A 15,000-nucleotide genomic window follows, 5' to 3' on the forward strand; every position below is an offset into this window, starting at 1 on the left:
CACCATGAGGTCATTTAATGGTCCTCTGTGATTGGACGATGAAATGATCTGGGAGAACTAAAGCAGGAGTAAAAACAAAGTCATCAAAAATTTCTGAGGGATCGATCCCGGAGAACAGACGGTGAAACCCTCTGCTCCTCCTCATCCTCTCTAAACCATCACCATGACAACCGGATTTTACAGAGGACGTCACACCTACTACTGTAGGAGCGAGGTGTCAGATTTAAAGGGTGACTTCTGCCTAACGCTGGAACTTTCTCAGCTGGTGAAACACCTGGAGAGCGTGAACCTGGTCGTGTGTGTGTGTGTGACTTTATGAAGGATAATAAAAGAGGATTGATGAACTCACCCATTCTAAGGCCTTGATGAAGCCCAGAGGAAGCTTCAGCACCCTGAACTGCCCCTGAGCCACCAGCTGGAGAGAGAGAGAGAGAGTTTAATGATTTTATGACATCACACATCCTAAAAACAGAATCCATCATCAACAGGACAAACAGTCGAGGAGGAGTCCGTCTGAACTCAGAGACTCATTTTAAATAAGACTGAGGGACGCGCAGACGGATTATTGTGTGTCGAAACAAACCGGTCGATTTCTGCTCTCAGGTTCCTCTCTGTTGTTTTCAGTCTGAGCTCATTCAATAATCAGACCTCGGATCAGTTTTCCCCCCCGAGTCCATTAAAACATCAATAAACTGCATAAACAAAAAACTAAATATGAACATTTTTTATTCATGATTTGAACTGATGATTACAAATATTAAACGTCCAATAACTCCAGTCTGAAATAGTTTAAAGGAGCAGTATGTAACTCTGACCCCTAGTGTTTAAAATGGGTACTGCAGTCCAAATTCTAAACATCATATAGAGCTGTCTCCCCCCCCCCCCCCCCCCCTCTCTAGAGTCCATGCTCACACAGGTCACCATGTGGTGGACTCTGAAGCTTCAGTGTTTATCCAGCTCTGCATGGGTCTGTAAACCTTTCTGTGTTCTAACCTCTCTCCATTTTTCAAAAGCATCTCCAATATTGATCCTAGTTTGAGCACGTTTCTGCTCGTGGAGCTTATTAGAAACATGCAGAGGCTTTTTAGGTCGGGTACAATCACTTCTATCTGAACCACTTCTCTTGACCGCTTCCATCACTGCAACACCTGTTGACCTGATAACTGCTCTCATATCTGGTAAACAGAGGGGCGTCCAAAACGGCCGTGTGGGGGGGGTCTTAAAACCGTCTACCTTCTCTGGTCCAAACAAATCCAGAGCATTCAGGAGCAGAATCTAAAGTTAGAAGGAGGACATACTGACTGCTGCATTGTTGTCAGAGAAGCCAGCACTTCAACATGTTTCCTTAATGATCAGATAGTAAGATACCTTTATCATCTCACTCTCTACACAGCTATAGTGACAAATAGTGAAGAATTGGATCTTACACATTGACTTCTTTTCAAAGAAACTGTTGGAGTCATAAATGAGCAGATTTTAAAGGTTCAACTGAATAACTGTTCTGTTTCTTCAAGAGTTTCTAACCACCGTGTCGTGACGTATTTCCTACTTAAACGGGCTAGAAGGCGGGACTTAACGTTTCATTGGATTGTTCCCATCGAGGAGGCTTTTTAATTGGTTGAAACATTGTTAGTGCAGCATGATTCATCAGACGTTTGGATAGTTTTACAAGAAGAGAAAATACAGTTAAAACACTCAGATGATCAGGGGCGTGTCCATGAGGGGGCGTGGCACCCCTCCCCCCCCACCTCGAAATCTTATTGGCCACCCCGAAATGCTTAACTATGATTGGCTTCTTGCCTTGCAAGAGGTGAAGCTTACATCGAAGGCTGAGTTGCAACAGGCAGCTCGCAGTTTTCAGTGTGCAGATTTAAATAATGACTTTTGACGTAGAAATAGTTTTTGAGTCCTAGAAGTTTAAAAGATTTACATGTCGATGTTATCTTGTGTTACTTAAACGTTTAGTGCAGACAGAAGGGGTTAATAAACGCTCTTCATTCATGTGTGTGAACAAACTTCAGGCCACCCCTGCACAAGTCGGCCCCCCAGTCCAAAACGTCTGGACACGCCCCTGCAGATGATGATTTATTTAAATGTACTGGAAGAAAAATGAACATTTAACTCAGGGGGGGTGTTCTTTAAAATGTCCCAACAGTGAGAACACACATCGGCCTGTCAGACTGTAAAGACCTCCGCGTCAGAAACACTTTATTCATGTGGTCGTTACAGATGCTCTGATAGGCTACACGGTGAATACAGCAGACAGAGACATATGGAATACAACTTATAAATATCAATACAGAAATAACAACAAAGAGTATTTTGTATTTTGAGAAGTAATAAAAATACTAAAGCCCAGAAGTGGAATCTGTCTACTGCATCATGAAGTGTTAACACAGAACAGAATATTATTATTGATTTATTTTAGATGTGTCAGATTTAAGATGGAAGGCAACGTGTGAATAATATAAAAGGATAATCTGCTCTTCATAGATCCAAAGTATTTCACAGTAATATTTCATATCAGCTGAATTTATTATAGAAAGTGTTTTTCCACTCGGTCTCCATCTTACGGCTGCAGCTGCTGAGGAGGAGGAGGAGGAGGAGGAGGGGGAGGGGGGGGGGGGGGTGATCCCGGGTAAGAGCGGGTTAAACCGGGTTATAGCCGGGTCCAAATAACGGGATGGTTTTGGCGAACGGTGAGAATGCGTAGAAAAACCAGAACCGGCTGGACCCGCAACAACAACATCAGCACCCTCCTCCTCCTCCCGGCTGCCATTTTACAAACACACACACACACACACACACACACACACACACACACACACACACACACACACACACACACACACACAGCAGAAATATTATTTCATCACGCGAACACGGAGCTGCTCTGAAATCGGGATGTTTTTGTTTCTGCTTGTCCTGCAGGCAGCGCGCAGGGCAGAGGAGCCCACAGACAGCCGCTCCTCCCCGGGAGCACCTTCTGCAGTCAGACCCCCTCAGAACCACAGACCCCCCCCCCCCCCCCCCCAGCCCGGTCCTCCTCCTGCGTGGTTCCGTTACCCTCAGATATTAAATCTGCGCCGCACCAGCTGCGTGTCTGATTTTAATTTATGAGAAACAAAGAATAAAAGAAAAGAGAGAAATCCTCCTGATATCTCTGATTCATCTTAATGTGTCATCTCTCCGTGCTGCGGCCCGACGCACCGAGCCTCCACCAAGAGACGGACACAAACACGAATCCCGGCGGGCCGCCCCGAAACACGACACGAACACACCCCGAACCGCGCGCACACACACACACACACACACACACACACACACACACACACACACACACACACATACGATGATAATGTGAAAACGAGAATCAGAATAAAGAAATAAAAGGAGGATGCTAAACGTTTGTACCTGATTTACGACGTCCATCCTGCCGCCTGTCGAGAGCACAGAGAGGAGATGCAGGGAGGAGGAGGAGGGAGGAGGAATAGGGGGGAGGAGGGGGGAGGCCGCTTCAGTACACGTCATTAATTATTTATTTATTATTAATTACAATTCAGCAGCTTCAGAGGAGCTGAAAGGGTTAATCACACCTCTACATGTGTCACCGTGTTTATTAATGATATATAATATTTAACACATCATATTCTAAATGTCGTTAATATAAAATATCATATATCATGTTAGTATGTTTAAAAAAAGTCAATTATAGAAATTAAAACTGAATCAGGGGGAGGGGCTAGTGATGACGTCATGGCAGTAGTAGGAGGAGTTGATGCAGGTGATGATGATGATTGAAGAGGTGTACAAACACTAAATATAAATCTATTTATAAGCATCTTTGAGTATTTAGAAAAGTGTTACGTAGGTCTGATGTGCTATTGAATGTATATATTTACACATTTTGTTTATACATACATTTTTTTTGATTGGAATTTCTTAATTATCAGCTTTAATAAGATTTTAAACTTTTACTCTGCACTGTAATTATTATTATTTTTTAACTCTTTTAATTTCTTTAATTTTATTTTTCATATCTTTTTTCATTTAAATTAATTCCATTTTAATTATTTTTATTTGAACATATTTTCAGATTTATTAGTTTCAGTGATTTTAATATTTCTTTTCTTTCCTCTGTCACAATGTTTTTGATGTCTTGTGTGAAGCACTTTGAATTGTCTTGTTGTTGAAATGTGTGACATGAATAAACTTGCCTTGCCTTGGGAACCGGAGGCAGAGGCAACAGGCAAGGCAGGCAACTGCTTGGTTCTCCAGACCAGTAGGGGGTCCCCTGAGGGCTCTCAAACTTAAATCAAAACAGTGGCCTAAAATGTGCAGATTTTGCAATGACAGTGGTAAACCTCCCTAAGGGGGCCCCATCTGAAAGCACTCACTGTCGTCGTCTAGGAGAGAAAAAAGAAAGAGGAGTATGTGAGTCTGGCAGACATGATGGTGATGAACGGCGGTTGGAGGGGCCTCCCCTTGATTTTTGCTTACAGGGCCCCAACAGACCGCCACTGACCGGAGGGTCGCCGGTTCATGTCCCGATGCCGACCATAATATGGAAGTTGGTCTGGTAGCTGGAGAGATGCCAGGGCACTTCCTGAGTACTGCCGGGATGCTCTTGAGCAAGGCACCGAACCCCCAACCTGGGTCTCTGGTGAGCTCCCCGTGTAGCAGCCTCACCACTAACACATGTTCACAGGTCCTGTTTGTGCATGTGTGTCTGTGCTGCATGTCTCTCAGTAACAGTGTTAAACCCTCAGATTAATAAATGATATCACATTCAGTACATTTAAAAAAAACACAACTAGCATCGATGGATATCATCATGATGGACGTGAGGGAGATAAGGGACACACAAAGCCTACAGCTTATTTAAAAACTGACGGCTGACGGGACAAACGACCTCAGGTTTGTTTGGTTTGACCTCCTGACGTCAGTGAAGCTCCTCCCTGTGTGTGAACGACATGAAGAACAATAGATAAAAGAAAAGGTTTGTGTTGTTAAATCTGGTTAATCTCTTGAAGCTAACGAGATCCTCGGGCAGAAACGCACACAGATGTTCAGCTCTGAGTCCAGATGTTGAACCTCTAATTAATGTTTCTGAAGATGTTGAACAGCTGCAGTGACTCCATTTGGCCAGCAGAGGGAGCTCTAACACACACAGCATCACATACAAACCATAGATTGAAACACATCTCTTTTCCTTTGAGTGAATCTCAAACAGGGAAACTAATAAAAATCTCATGAAATCTATTTATTTATTTATTTATGAATGAATGTAAATATATGATAACCTTGAATTTGCGGATAGTTCTCCTTTCCCATACACAGACACAAATGCAAGAGAACACAGACACACTTTCAGAAACTGCAATAAAACTTGGTCTCACTCCCAATATAACAAAAACTCAAGTGATGAAGATCCACTCCAAAACCAGAAACCCCGTCTTCTTGAACAGCACTGCCCTAGAGGAGGTAGAAGCTTTCACCTACCTAGGCAGTGTTGTGGACACCACTGGAGGGACAGAGGCCCGACATTAGAAGCAGAATCAACAAGGCTAGAGTGGTGTTTCACATGCTCAGAAAGATCTGGAGCTCAAAAAACATCTCCACAAACACTAAGATACGCATCTTCAACTCCAACGTTAAACAAGTGATGCTGTATGGATCCGAAACATGGAGAACAACAAAACACACAACACACAGGCTGCAAACATTCATCAACACCTGCCTCAGAAGGATATTAAACATCTGGTGGAAAGACAAAGTCAACAATGTGGACCTGTGGAAAAGAACAAGCCAAGACCCCATAGACTTACAAATCTGAAAGAGAAAGTGGAGTTGGATTGGCCACACCCTCAGAAAACCTGCCACAAACATCACCCGACAAGGAAAAGGAAAAGAGGTCGCCCCAGGAACAGCTGGAGAAGAAGTGTAGAGGCAGAAATGTCAGAGAGTGGACTCAACTGGGGAGAGCTTGAGCGAAAAGCCACAAACAGAGTGAAATGGAGGATATTCGTCAGCGGCCTATGCACCCAAGAGGAGCAAAAGGCTTAAGTCAAAGTAAGTCAAGTAAATATGACCATATATCTAAACATCTTATCTCGATGTTTGAGCAAACTTAAGAAGCTAAAAGTAACACAGAAGTTCACTGAGGAGTCACAGAGAAGCTTGTTTCAGTCTTTATTTGAGGTAAACTAGGTGTCACGGCAGTTTCATCATCTTTTTTGGAGAATCCAGGCGTGGAATTGAAAAGCCCTTAACTGCTGGGAAACTGTCCAAAGTGTCAGTAAGAAAAAAACTAAAGGAGACGGAAACACATAAATTCAGACAGGACATAAACACACCAGCTGCTGAGAATTGATCACAGTTTTTCTCTGTCAGAATAAAAAATATCAAACATTTAGAAAACACACTGAACAAACACTCAAGTTTCTTCGGTCCAATAAAAAAACCAACAAAGACACAAACGAGTATTTTCAGTTCGTTGTCTGATTCGAGACAAACATCTCAAGTTATGAGAATAAAAATACACGTTAATAAAAGATGAGAAATATAATCCTGCATGCTGCTCCAAGAAACCACAGAGCAGGAAGTTCAACACGTCGTTTAACAGCTTTCAAATACATCGGTATAAAATCTCAGAAACGTCTTCTTAAACATCAACTCGTGTGTGCACCTCTGAAGAACGTGATGTTCACTGACGCCTCGTCTTTTTATCTTCACGTAGTTAGCATTAGAAAGATATGTTGTGCTTGTTAGCATGTTAGCATGTTAGCATTTTGAGCTGCAAACTTGTTCATCCTAACAAACTGTCTCTCCGTTTGTTCCTTTAGTGAGTGATTATTGTTTTATATTCTTAAAACATTAACATTTTGACCAGACAAACAGAAGCTAACATGCTATCAATGTAGCCGACTAGCATGTGTTAGCGCGGCTGTCTTCATTAGCCTCAGACAGTTGTTTGAAAATGTCTTTTTTTTTTTTTAAATTAGCGTCCAGCAGGGGCCGCTGCTAAAACAAAGATGATGCTAACTTAATTCATATTGTGACATTTTGTATTGAGTAGGCTACTAGCTAAAGACGGGCTAACACAGCTGTGTGAGTGGCTGTTAGCTTGCTTAGCTAGCTTACTGTAAACATTCTGCTTTTAGGCGGAGAACGATTTAGCGTTTAAAGCTAACCAATCACAACAAAAAGGCTAATTTTTGTTTTTTTGTTGGTGCTAAGTGTTAGGCTAACTGCCTCTGACATCATTATTGCGTCCTCTGGTTAGCTAGCACTGCTAGTTAGCTCCTTATCTGCTGGTTGTTACTGTTGAATTGAATTAGCATTCAATTCAGTTAGAGGTGTTTTTTATTTGATTTAGCTTTTTAATGTAGCTAGGCTAACTTTCTGCAACAAGTAAGCCTATGCTAATGCTGTCATCTTTTATCAAATTAACAGAGCGTAAATGCTAAACACAAGCTAACAGCACTGTGTGAGGGTTTAGCTAGCTTTCTGAAGGTATGCTTTTAGCATTTTAAGCTACAGCCCAATGCTAACCTTCCTTCTTCTTTAACAGTAGCCTACTGTGATAACCTGTCAAAGTGTCATCAATGCATTGTGGGTAAACTGGGATCCTGTGCCGCTAAGCAACTAGCTGATGAAGCCCGTCGCCATGACGACACAACAGCGCAGAGTCCCACTCTGCTTGCGGCCATCTTTAATTGTTTGTCAGTTGACTCTGACGATGTCTGTTCTTCTGTTTCCTTTAAATCGTCTCTCATGTTTTTTGTCTTTGTCTTCATCCATCACATTCTTCTTCTTCTTCTCCTTTTTTCAGCCCGGCATCCTTTCTTCTTCACCTCCTTTCTTAAAAGTTTCTTAACTAATTTTCTCGCTCCTTTTCGTCATTTCTTAACTGAAATCTGTCCCAAAACACCAACTCTACTGACCTCCATAATAACAGTTTACTTTCATAATCTCTTTTCTGATTGGTCAGAAATCCTCAGACAACACGCCTCCAATCCTCGTCATGTGATTGGTTAAATGTCCAGCCAGTCAGTGATGCCCTCCTAGTCTTGTCCCTGATTGGTCCACTGTGCCAGCCGATCAGAATGAAGTCACACAGGTCATCTCGTCGGCCAGCTCGTCCTCGTCACGGCCCGTCCTGATTGGCTCCTCGTCGCTGTAAAGAGCGGCGGGGTCGGGCGCAGCGCTGCTAAGTAAACCGTGGCTCCCGGTGCCGAGCAGGTCGCTGGCGGCGGACTCCATCTCATCCACCGTCATGTGACACGCGTCTGCGATCTCTCGCTTCGCAAATGCCACAAACTTCGGATCCCGAGCGTAGAGACCGAGACCCTCTGAGATCAGAACCTACGGAGAGAGATAGACCAATCAGCGATCAGAGTTTGATGATATATTAAAAAAATCTATTTCTGAAATCGATCGACGTTTCCTCACCGCCTCCACCAAACTGTCAGCTGATCCTCGTTTCTCCGTGAGCTGAGCGCCGAGCTGCGACGGGACTCTGAGGGTGGTGTACGCTCTGTACGGGGGCGGAGCTACGACACAAACACAGTCACATGACACACAAACAAAAAGTGTAAATAACAGGATTTAAGCTTTGATACTATTCTAGTAAAAATCAAACTATATCTATAAATATTTAATACTTCAGCAACAGAAAAAACAAAACTCTTTCAATTTCTTCTTTTTAATTAATAAAAATTGCCAAACATTTGGAACCGAACTCCTGCACGCCGTCCAAACTGCAAAAACACTTTGCCGATTTTGACCTACTAAACTAAGAAGCGCAAATTTCTGTTTTCCAATGTTCAACTTGTGCATGCTGTCTAAACTGCAACTTTAGCTCGTTTCTCTGATAACTGAAGATCCGGATATAAACCCACCGCCCTAAAACCTTCATGTGGTCAACAGTAGACGATTAAAATAACAAAGATCATAAGTGACATGATTCTGCAATTTAAACTAAAGTTTTAGAACATAATTCTTAATTTAAAACATCTGTTAAAACATCTTTGATATAATTGTAATAAAGATGTTGATAATCTGTTTTTTCCCTCCATTTCTGTTTTAAATCCCTCCTACCTGATGTCCCTGCAGGGCCACCGTACCAGGCCGGTCTGGGTACTGCACCTGTCACACTGACACCTGGTGGATGACAGACAAAAACACACCTGGCTCTTATTTTATTTCTTTACTTGATACGTCATTTCAGACCCATCGGTCCACAGTAGCATAAATAATCCTACCTGTTTCTACCAGCTCCTACCTGTTTCTACCTGTTTCTACCTGTTTCTACCTGTTTCTACCTGTCCCTTCTTGCTCCTATTAAATTAAATTAAATGGAACATATTTAGTCGTGTCCTTGTCTCCTCACCTCTTCCTACTCCCTTCTTCATTTCTCCTCCTCCTCCTCCTCCTCCTCCAACTCCGCCTCCTCCTCCTCCTCCCCAGGGGGGGCTTCCTTCCTCCTCCACCAGGATGAGAGGAGCGTAGAGGAGGCGGCCGCGGCGAGGACACGGGTTCGCCCAGGATGCAGAGGAGGCCGCGGGGGAACGCCCAGAAGAGTGACGAGACTCGTAACTGTTGAAAGATTGCTGAGGAGGAGGAGGAAGAGGAGGAAGAGGAGGAGGAGGAGGAAGAGGAGGATGAGGAGGAAGAGGAGGAGGGTAAAGACAACTTGTTCAGCCTGTGTGTCCTATTGTGTGTGTGTGGGCGTGTGTGTGTGTTACCTGCATGCGTGCGTGGCGTGGCGGGGAGGTGGGGTGATACGTCCCGGGGATCGGCAGGTCGTCACTGCTGCCCTGCCTCCTCAGACACTGGATGTTAAACGACGGTTTCCGACCTGACCGAGGACAACGAAAAGAAACGGGGATTCAAACCAGGAACCGCCTCTCTGTGAGGGGACAGCGCTAACCACTGAACCACCGGGCCTTTTAATCATGCTGTATTTTGTAGTGACATAGTGTTGCCACTAGATGGCAGCAGCTACTATAAAAACGATGTGAAAGATGATTAACCAACTTCCTGTAAACTTTTCACAATAAATGCTTTATTTTGAAATGCAGGGATTTAAAAAAAATGTCTAATGAGACTCAGTTCAATGATTATACAAGAACAGATAGGAGAGGGCAGGCAGAGCAAAGCATCATGGGACATTGTGTCACCTGTGGGCGTAGCAGGAAGTAGGCGTCTGCGGGTCGTCCTTCTGCTGTCATTGTAGCCGTTACCATAGTTACTGTTGCTGTAGGGGGCGTGGCCATCGTAGTGGTCTCTGTACAAAGGAGGCTCATCGTGGTAGTGTCTGCACGGGCACACGCACGTCAACATGCAAAAAAACATTTTAAAAAACATACACAGACACGTCTCTCCATTGGTCAGTGTGCCTGTATACTTACCTCTCTACCTGTCTGTCTGTGTACCTGTCTTACTCTCACCTGTCTCTGGCAGTGATGCTGTCTTCCTCCTCCTCCTCTCGGCTGTAGTATCCGGGTTCTCCATACGCCTCCATGTCTCCGTTCCTCCAGTATCTGTCCCTCGAGTCCCTTCTGCAGAAAGACACTCTGTGATTGGCTGAGACACATGTCAATCAAAAAATTAGATCAGTGTATTTTCGTAGTTCGACAGCGTACCTTCCATGTTTGTAGTACGACGGTCTCTTGTGGCCGTGCTCCAGCCCGCCGTTCTTCGCAGACGGGCGTCGCTGATGGTGGTGATTGAGGGATGACCTCATGTTGTCTCCACGGCGATGATGCTCGTCGTGTTCGCTGCCGTTTGGCATCTTTGTCAGCGATCCGACGCGGTGGATCAGACCGCCGTTTGACACGCCCCCTTCGCCGACCACTCCCCCAGGACCTGCATGGTGAACGATAACGGAAAGTTAAAATGTTTGACATAAATAAGCTTCATATTTAGTTTGATCACTTTGAAGCTGCAGGTAAAAACAGATTCCTGTAAACAGCCGTGAACAATCCAAGAAAAGAAAAAACAGACAAAGACTGAGTGATGTCATCCATTCTGTTACTGCAGGGAGCTCCGGAGTTACCATAGAAACAAGATGATGTCACAGGATGTTTACCTGTGGGAGTCAGTAAGGAGCTGCGTCGATCTTTCTCTTGTCCAAAACCGTTTTCACCCTGAAGAGACGCAGAGAGAGTGAACACACAACACAACAGACATACGACATATTTATAGATTCTCTAAATGTACTATGGGAGGTATAGAGCCTTCAGTTATCAGGCCTGCTCGTGGTACAGTCTCTAAATGTACTATGGGAGGTAGAGCCTTCAGTTATCAGGCCTGCTCGTGGTACAGTCTCTAAATGTACTATGGGAGGTAAAGCCTTCAGTTATCAGGCCTGCTCGTGGTACCTACAGTCTCTAAATGTACTATGGGAGGTAGAGCCTTCAGTTATCAGGCCTGCTCGTGGTACCTACGGTCTCTAAATGTACTATGGGAGGTAGAGCCTTCAGTTATCAGGCCTGCTCGTGGTACCTACGGCCTCTAAATGTACTATGGGAGGTAGAGCCTTCAGTTATCAGACCTGCTCGTGGTACCTACAGTCTCTAAATGTAACATGGGAGGTAGAGCCTTCAGTTATGAGGCCTGCTCGTGGTACCTACAGTCTCTAAATGTACTATGGGAGGTAGAGCATTCAGTTATCAGGCCTGCTCGTGATACAGTCTCTAAATGTACTATGGGAGGTAGAGCCTTCAGTTATCAGGCCTGCTCGTGATACAGTCTCTAAATGTACTATGGGAGGTAGAGCCTTCAGTTATCAGACCTGCTCATGGTACCTCCAGTCTCTAAATGTACTATGGGAGGTAGAGCCGTCAGTTATCAGGCCTGCTCGTGGTACAGTCTCTAAATGTACTATGGGAGGTAGAGCCTTCAGTTATCAGGCCTGCTCGTGGTACAGTCTCTAAATGTACTATGGGAGGTAGAGCCTTCAGTTATCAGGCCTGCTCGTGGTACCTACGGTCTCTAAATGTACTATGGGAGGTAGAGCCTTCAGTTATCAGGCCTGCTCATGGTACCTACAGCCTCTAAATGTACTATGGGAGGTAGAGCCTTCAGTTATCAGGCCTGCTCGTGGTACCTACAGTCTCTAAATGTACTATGGGAGGTAGAGCCTTCAGTTATCAGGCCTGCTCGTGGTACCTATGGTCTCTAAATGTACTATGGGAGGTAGAGCCTTCAGTTATCAGGCCTGCTCGTGGTACAGTCTCTAAATGTACTATGGGAGGTAGAGCCTTCAGTTATCAGGCCTGCTCGTGTTACCTACAGTCTCTAAATGTAACATGGGAGGTAGAGCCTTCAGTTATGAGGCCTGCTCGTGGTACGGTCTCTAAATGTAACATGGGAGGTAGAGCCTTCAGTTATCAGACCTGCTCGTGGTACAGTCTCTAAATGTACTATGGGAGGTAGAGCCTTCAGTTATCAGGCCTGCTCGTGATACAGTCTCTAAATGTACTATGGGAGGTAGAGCCTTCAGTTATCAGACCTGCTCGTGGTACCTACAGTCTCTAAATGTACTATGGGAGGTAGAGCCTTCAGTTATCAGGCCTGCTCGTGGTACAGTCTCTAAATGTACTATGGGAGGTAGAGCCTTCAGTTATCAGGCCTGCTCGTGGTACAGTCTCTAAATGTACTATGGGAGGTAGAGCCTTCAGTTATCAGGCCTGCTCGTGGTACCTACGGTCTCTAAATGTACTATGGGAGGTAGAGCCTTCAGTTATCAGGCCTGCTCGTGGTACCTACAGCCTCTAAATGTACTATGGGAGGTAGAGCCTTCAGTTATCAGGCCTGCTCGTGGTACCTACAGTCTCTAAATGTAACATGGGAGGTAGAGCCTTCAGTTATGAGGCCTGCTCGTGGTACCTACAGTCTCTAAATGTACTATGGGAGGTAGAGCATTCAGTTATCAGGCCTGCTCGTGATACAGTCTCTAAATGTACTATGGGAGGTAGAGCCTTCAGTTATCAGGCCTGCTCGTGATACAGTCTCTAAATGTACTATGGGAGGTAGAGCCTTCAGTTATCACACCTGCTCGTGGTACCTCCAGTCTCTAAATGTACTATGGGAGGTAGAGCCTTCAGTTATCAGGCCTGCTCGTGGTACAGTCTCTAAATGTACTATGGGAGGTAGAACCTTCAGTTATCAGGCCTGCTCGTGGTACCTACAGTCTCTAAATGTACTATGGGAGGTAGAACCTTCAGTTATCAGGCCTGCTCTTGGTATGGTCTCTAAATGTACTATGGGAGGTAGAGCCTTCAGTTATCAGGCCTGCTCGTGGTACGGTCTCTAAATGTACTATGGGAGGTAGAGCCTTCAGTTATCAGGCCTGCTCGTGGTACGGTCTCTAAATGTACTATGGGAGGTAGAGCATTCAGTTATCAGGCCTGCTCATGGTACGGTCTCTAAATGTAACATGGGAGGTAGAGCCTTCAGTTATCAGACCTGCTCGTGGTACAGTCTCTAAATGTACTATGGGAGGTAGAGCCTTCAGTTATCAGGCCTGCTCGTGATACAGTCTCTAAATGTACTATGGGAGGTAGAGCCTTCAGTTATCAGACCTGCTCGTGGTACCTCCAGTCTCTAAATGTACTATGGGAGGTAGAGCCTTCAGTTATCAGGCCTGCTCGTGGTACAGTCTCTAAATGTACTATGGGAGGTAGAGCCTTCAGTTATCAGGCCTGCTCGTGGTACAGTCTCTAAATGTACTATGGGAGGTAGAGCCTTCAGTTATCAGGCCTGCTCGTGGTACCTACAGCCTCTAAATGTACTATGGGAGGTAGAGCCTTCAGTTATCAGGCCTGCTCGTGGTACCTACAGTCTCTAAATGTAACATGGGAGGTAGAGCCTTCAGTTATGAGGCCTGCTCGTGGTACGGTCTCTAAATGTAACATGGGAGGTAGAGCCTTCAGTTATCAGACCTGCTCGTGGTACAGTCTCTAAATGTACTATGGGAGGTAGAGCCTTCAGTTATCAGGCCTGCTCGTGATACAGTCTCTAAATGTACTATGGGAGGTAGAGCCTTCAGTTATCAGACCTGCTCGTGGTACCTCCAGTCTCTAAATGTACTATGGGAGGTAGAGCCTTCAGTTATCAGGCCTGCTCGTGGTACAGTCTCTAAATGTACTATGGGAGGTAGAGCCTTCAGTTATCAGGCCTGCTCGTGGTACAGTCTCTAAATGTACTATGGGAGGTAGAGCCTTCAGTTATCAGGCCTGCTCGTGGTACCTATGGTCTCTAAATGTACTATGGGAGGTAGAGCCTTCAGTTATCAGGCCTGCTCGTGGTACCTACAGCCTCTAAATGTACTATGGGAGGTAGAGCCTTCAGTTATCAGGCCTGCTCGTGGTACCTACAGTCTCTAAATGTAACATGGGAGGTAGAGCCTTCAGTTATGAGGCCTGCTCGTGGTACCTCCAGTCTCTAAATGTACTATGGGAGGTAGAGCCTTCAGTTATCAGGCCTGCTCGTGGTACAGTCTCTAAATGTACTATGGGAGGTAGAACCTTCAGTTATCAGGCCTGCTCGTGGTACCTACAGTCTCTAAATGTACTATGGGAGGTAGAACCTTCAGTTATCAGGCCTGCTCTTGGTACGGTCTCTAAATGTACTATGGGAGGTAGAGCCTTCAGTTATCAGGCCTGCTCGTGGTACGGTCTCTAAATGTACTATGGGAGGTAGAGCCTTCAGTTATCAGGCCTGCTTGTGATACGGTCTCTAAATGTACTATGGGAGGTAGAGCCTTCAGTTATCAGGCCTGCTCGTGGTACAGTCTCTAAATGTACTATGGGAGGTAGAGCCTTCAGTTATCAGGCCTGCTCGTGGTACCTACGGTCTCTAAATATACTGTGGGAGGTAGAGCCTTCAGTTATCAGGCCTGCTCGTGGTACCTACGGTCTCTAAATGTATGATGGGAGGTAGAGCCTTCAGTTATCAGGCTCCTCTCTTTTGGAATCATCTTCCCGTTAG

General features: G+C 45.0%; 2 protein-coding genes across 2 annotated transcripts in view; both read right to left on the reverse strand.

The window, feature by feature from the left end:
• LOC132990255 (synaptophysin-like) overlaps positions 1–3,502 on the reverse strand; it is an 8,334-nt gene extending 4,832 nt beyond the window's left edge. Inside the window, exons 1-2 of the mRNA XM_061058405.1 lie at positions 3,415–3,502; positions 350–415 (exon numbers count right to left, since the gene is read on the reverse strand). Coding sequence (XP_060914388.1) covers positions 350–415; positions 3,415–3,432 — 84 coding nt within the window. The 5' untranslated portion in view covers positions 3,433–3,502. The remainder of the gene's footprint in view (positions 1–349; positions 416–3,414) is intronic.
• A 2,677-nt stretch (positions 3,503–6,179) lies between these two features.
• The window catches only part of cacna1fb (calcium channel, voltage-dependent, L type, alpha 1F subunit), a 60,146-nt gene continuing 51,325 nt past the window's right edge, over positions 6,180–15,000 (reverse strand). The window contains exons 39-47 of the mRNA XM_061057293.1: positions 11,096–11,153; positions 10,650–10,872; positions 10,455–10,565; positions 10,185–10,321; positions 9,750–9,862; positions 9,395–9,614; positions 9,103–9,165; positions 8,455–8,555; positions 6,180–8,367 (exon numbers count right to left, since the gene is read on the reverse strand). Coding sequence (XP_060913276.1) covers positions 8,104–8,367; positions 8,455–8,555; positions 9,103–9,165; positions 9,395–9,614; positions 9,750–9,862; positions 10,185–10,321; positions 10,455–10,565; positions 10,650–10,872; positions 11,096–11,153 — 1,290 coding nt within the window. The 3' untranslated portion in view covers positions 6,180–8,103. The remainder of the gene's footprint in view (positions 8,368–8,454; positions 8,556–9,102; positions 9,166–9,394; positions 9,615–9,749; positions 9,863–10,184; positions 10,322–10,454; positions 10,566–10,649; positions 10,873–11,095; positions 11,154–15,000) is intronic.

Source organism: Labrus mixtus, chromosome 15 (genome assembly GCF_963584025.1).
Source record: "Labrus mixtus chromosome 15, fLabMix1.1, whole genome shotgun sequence".
Lineage (NCBI taxonomy): Eukaryota > Metazoa > Chordata > Actinopteri > Labriformes > Labridae > Labrus > Labrus mixtus.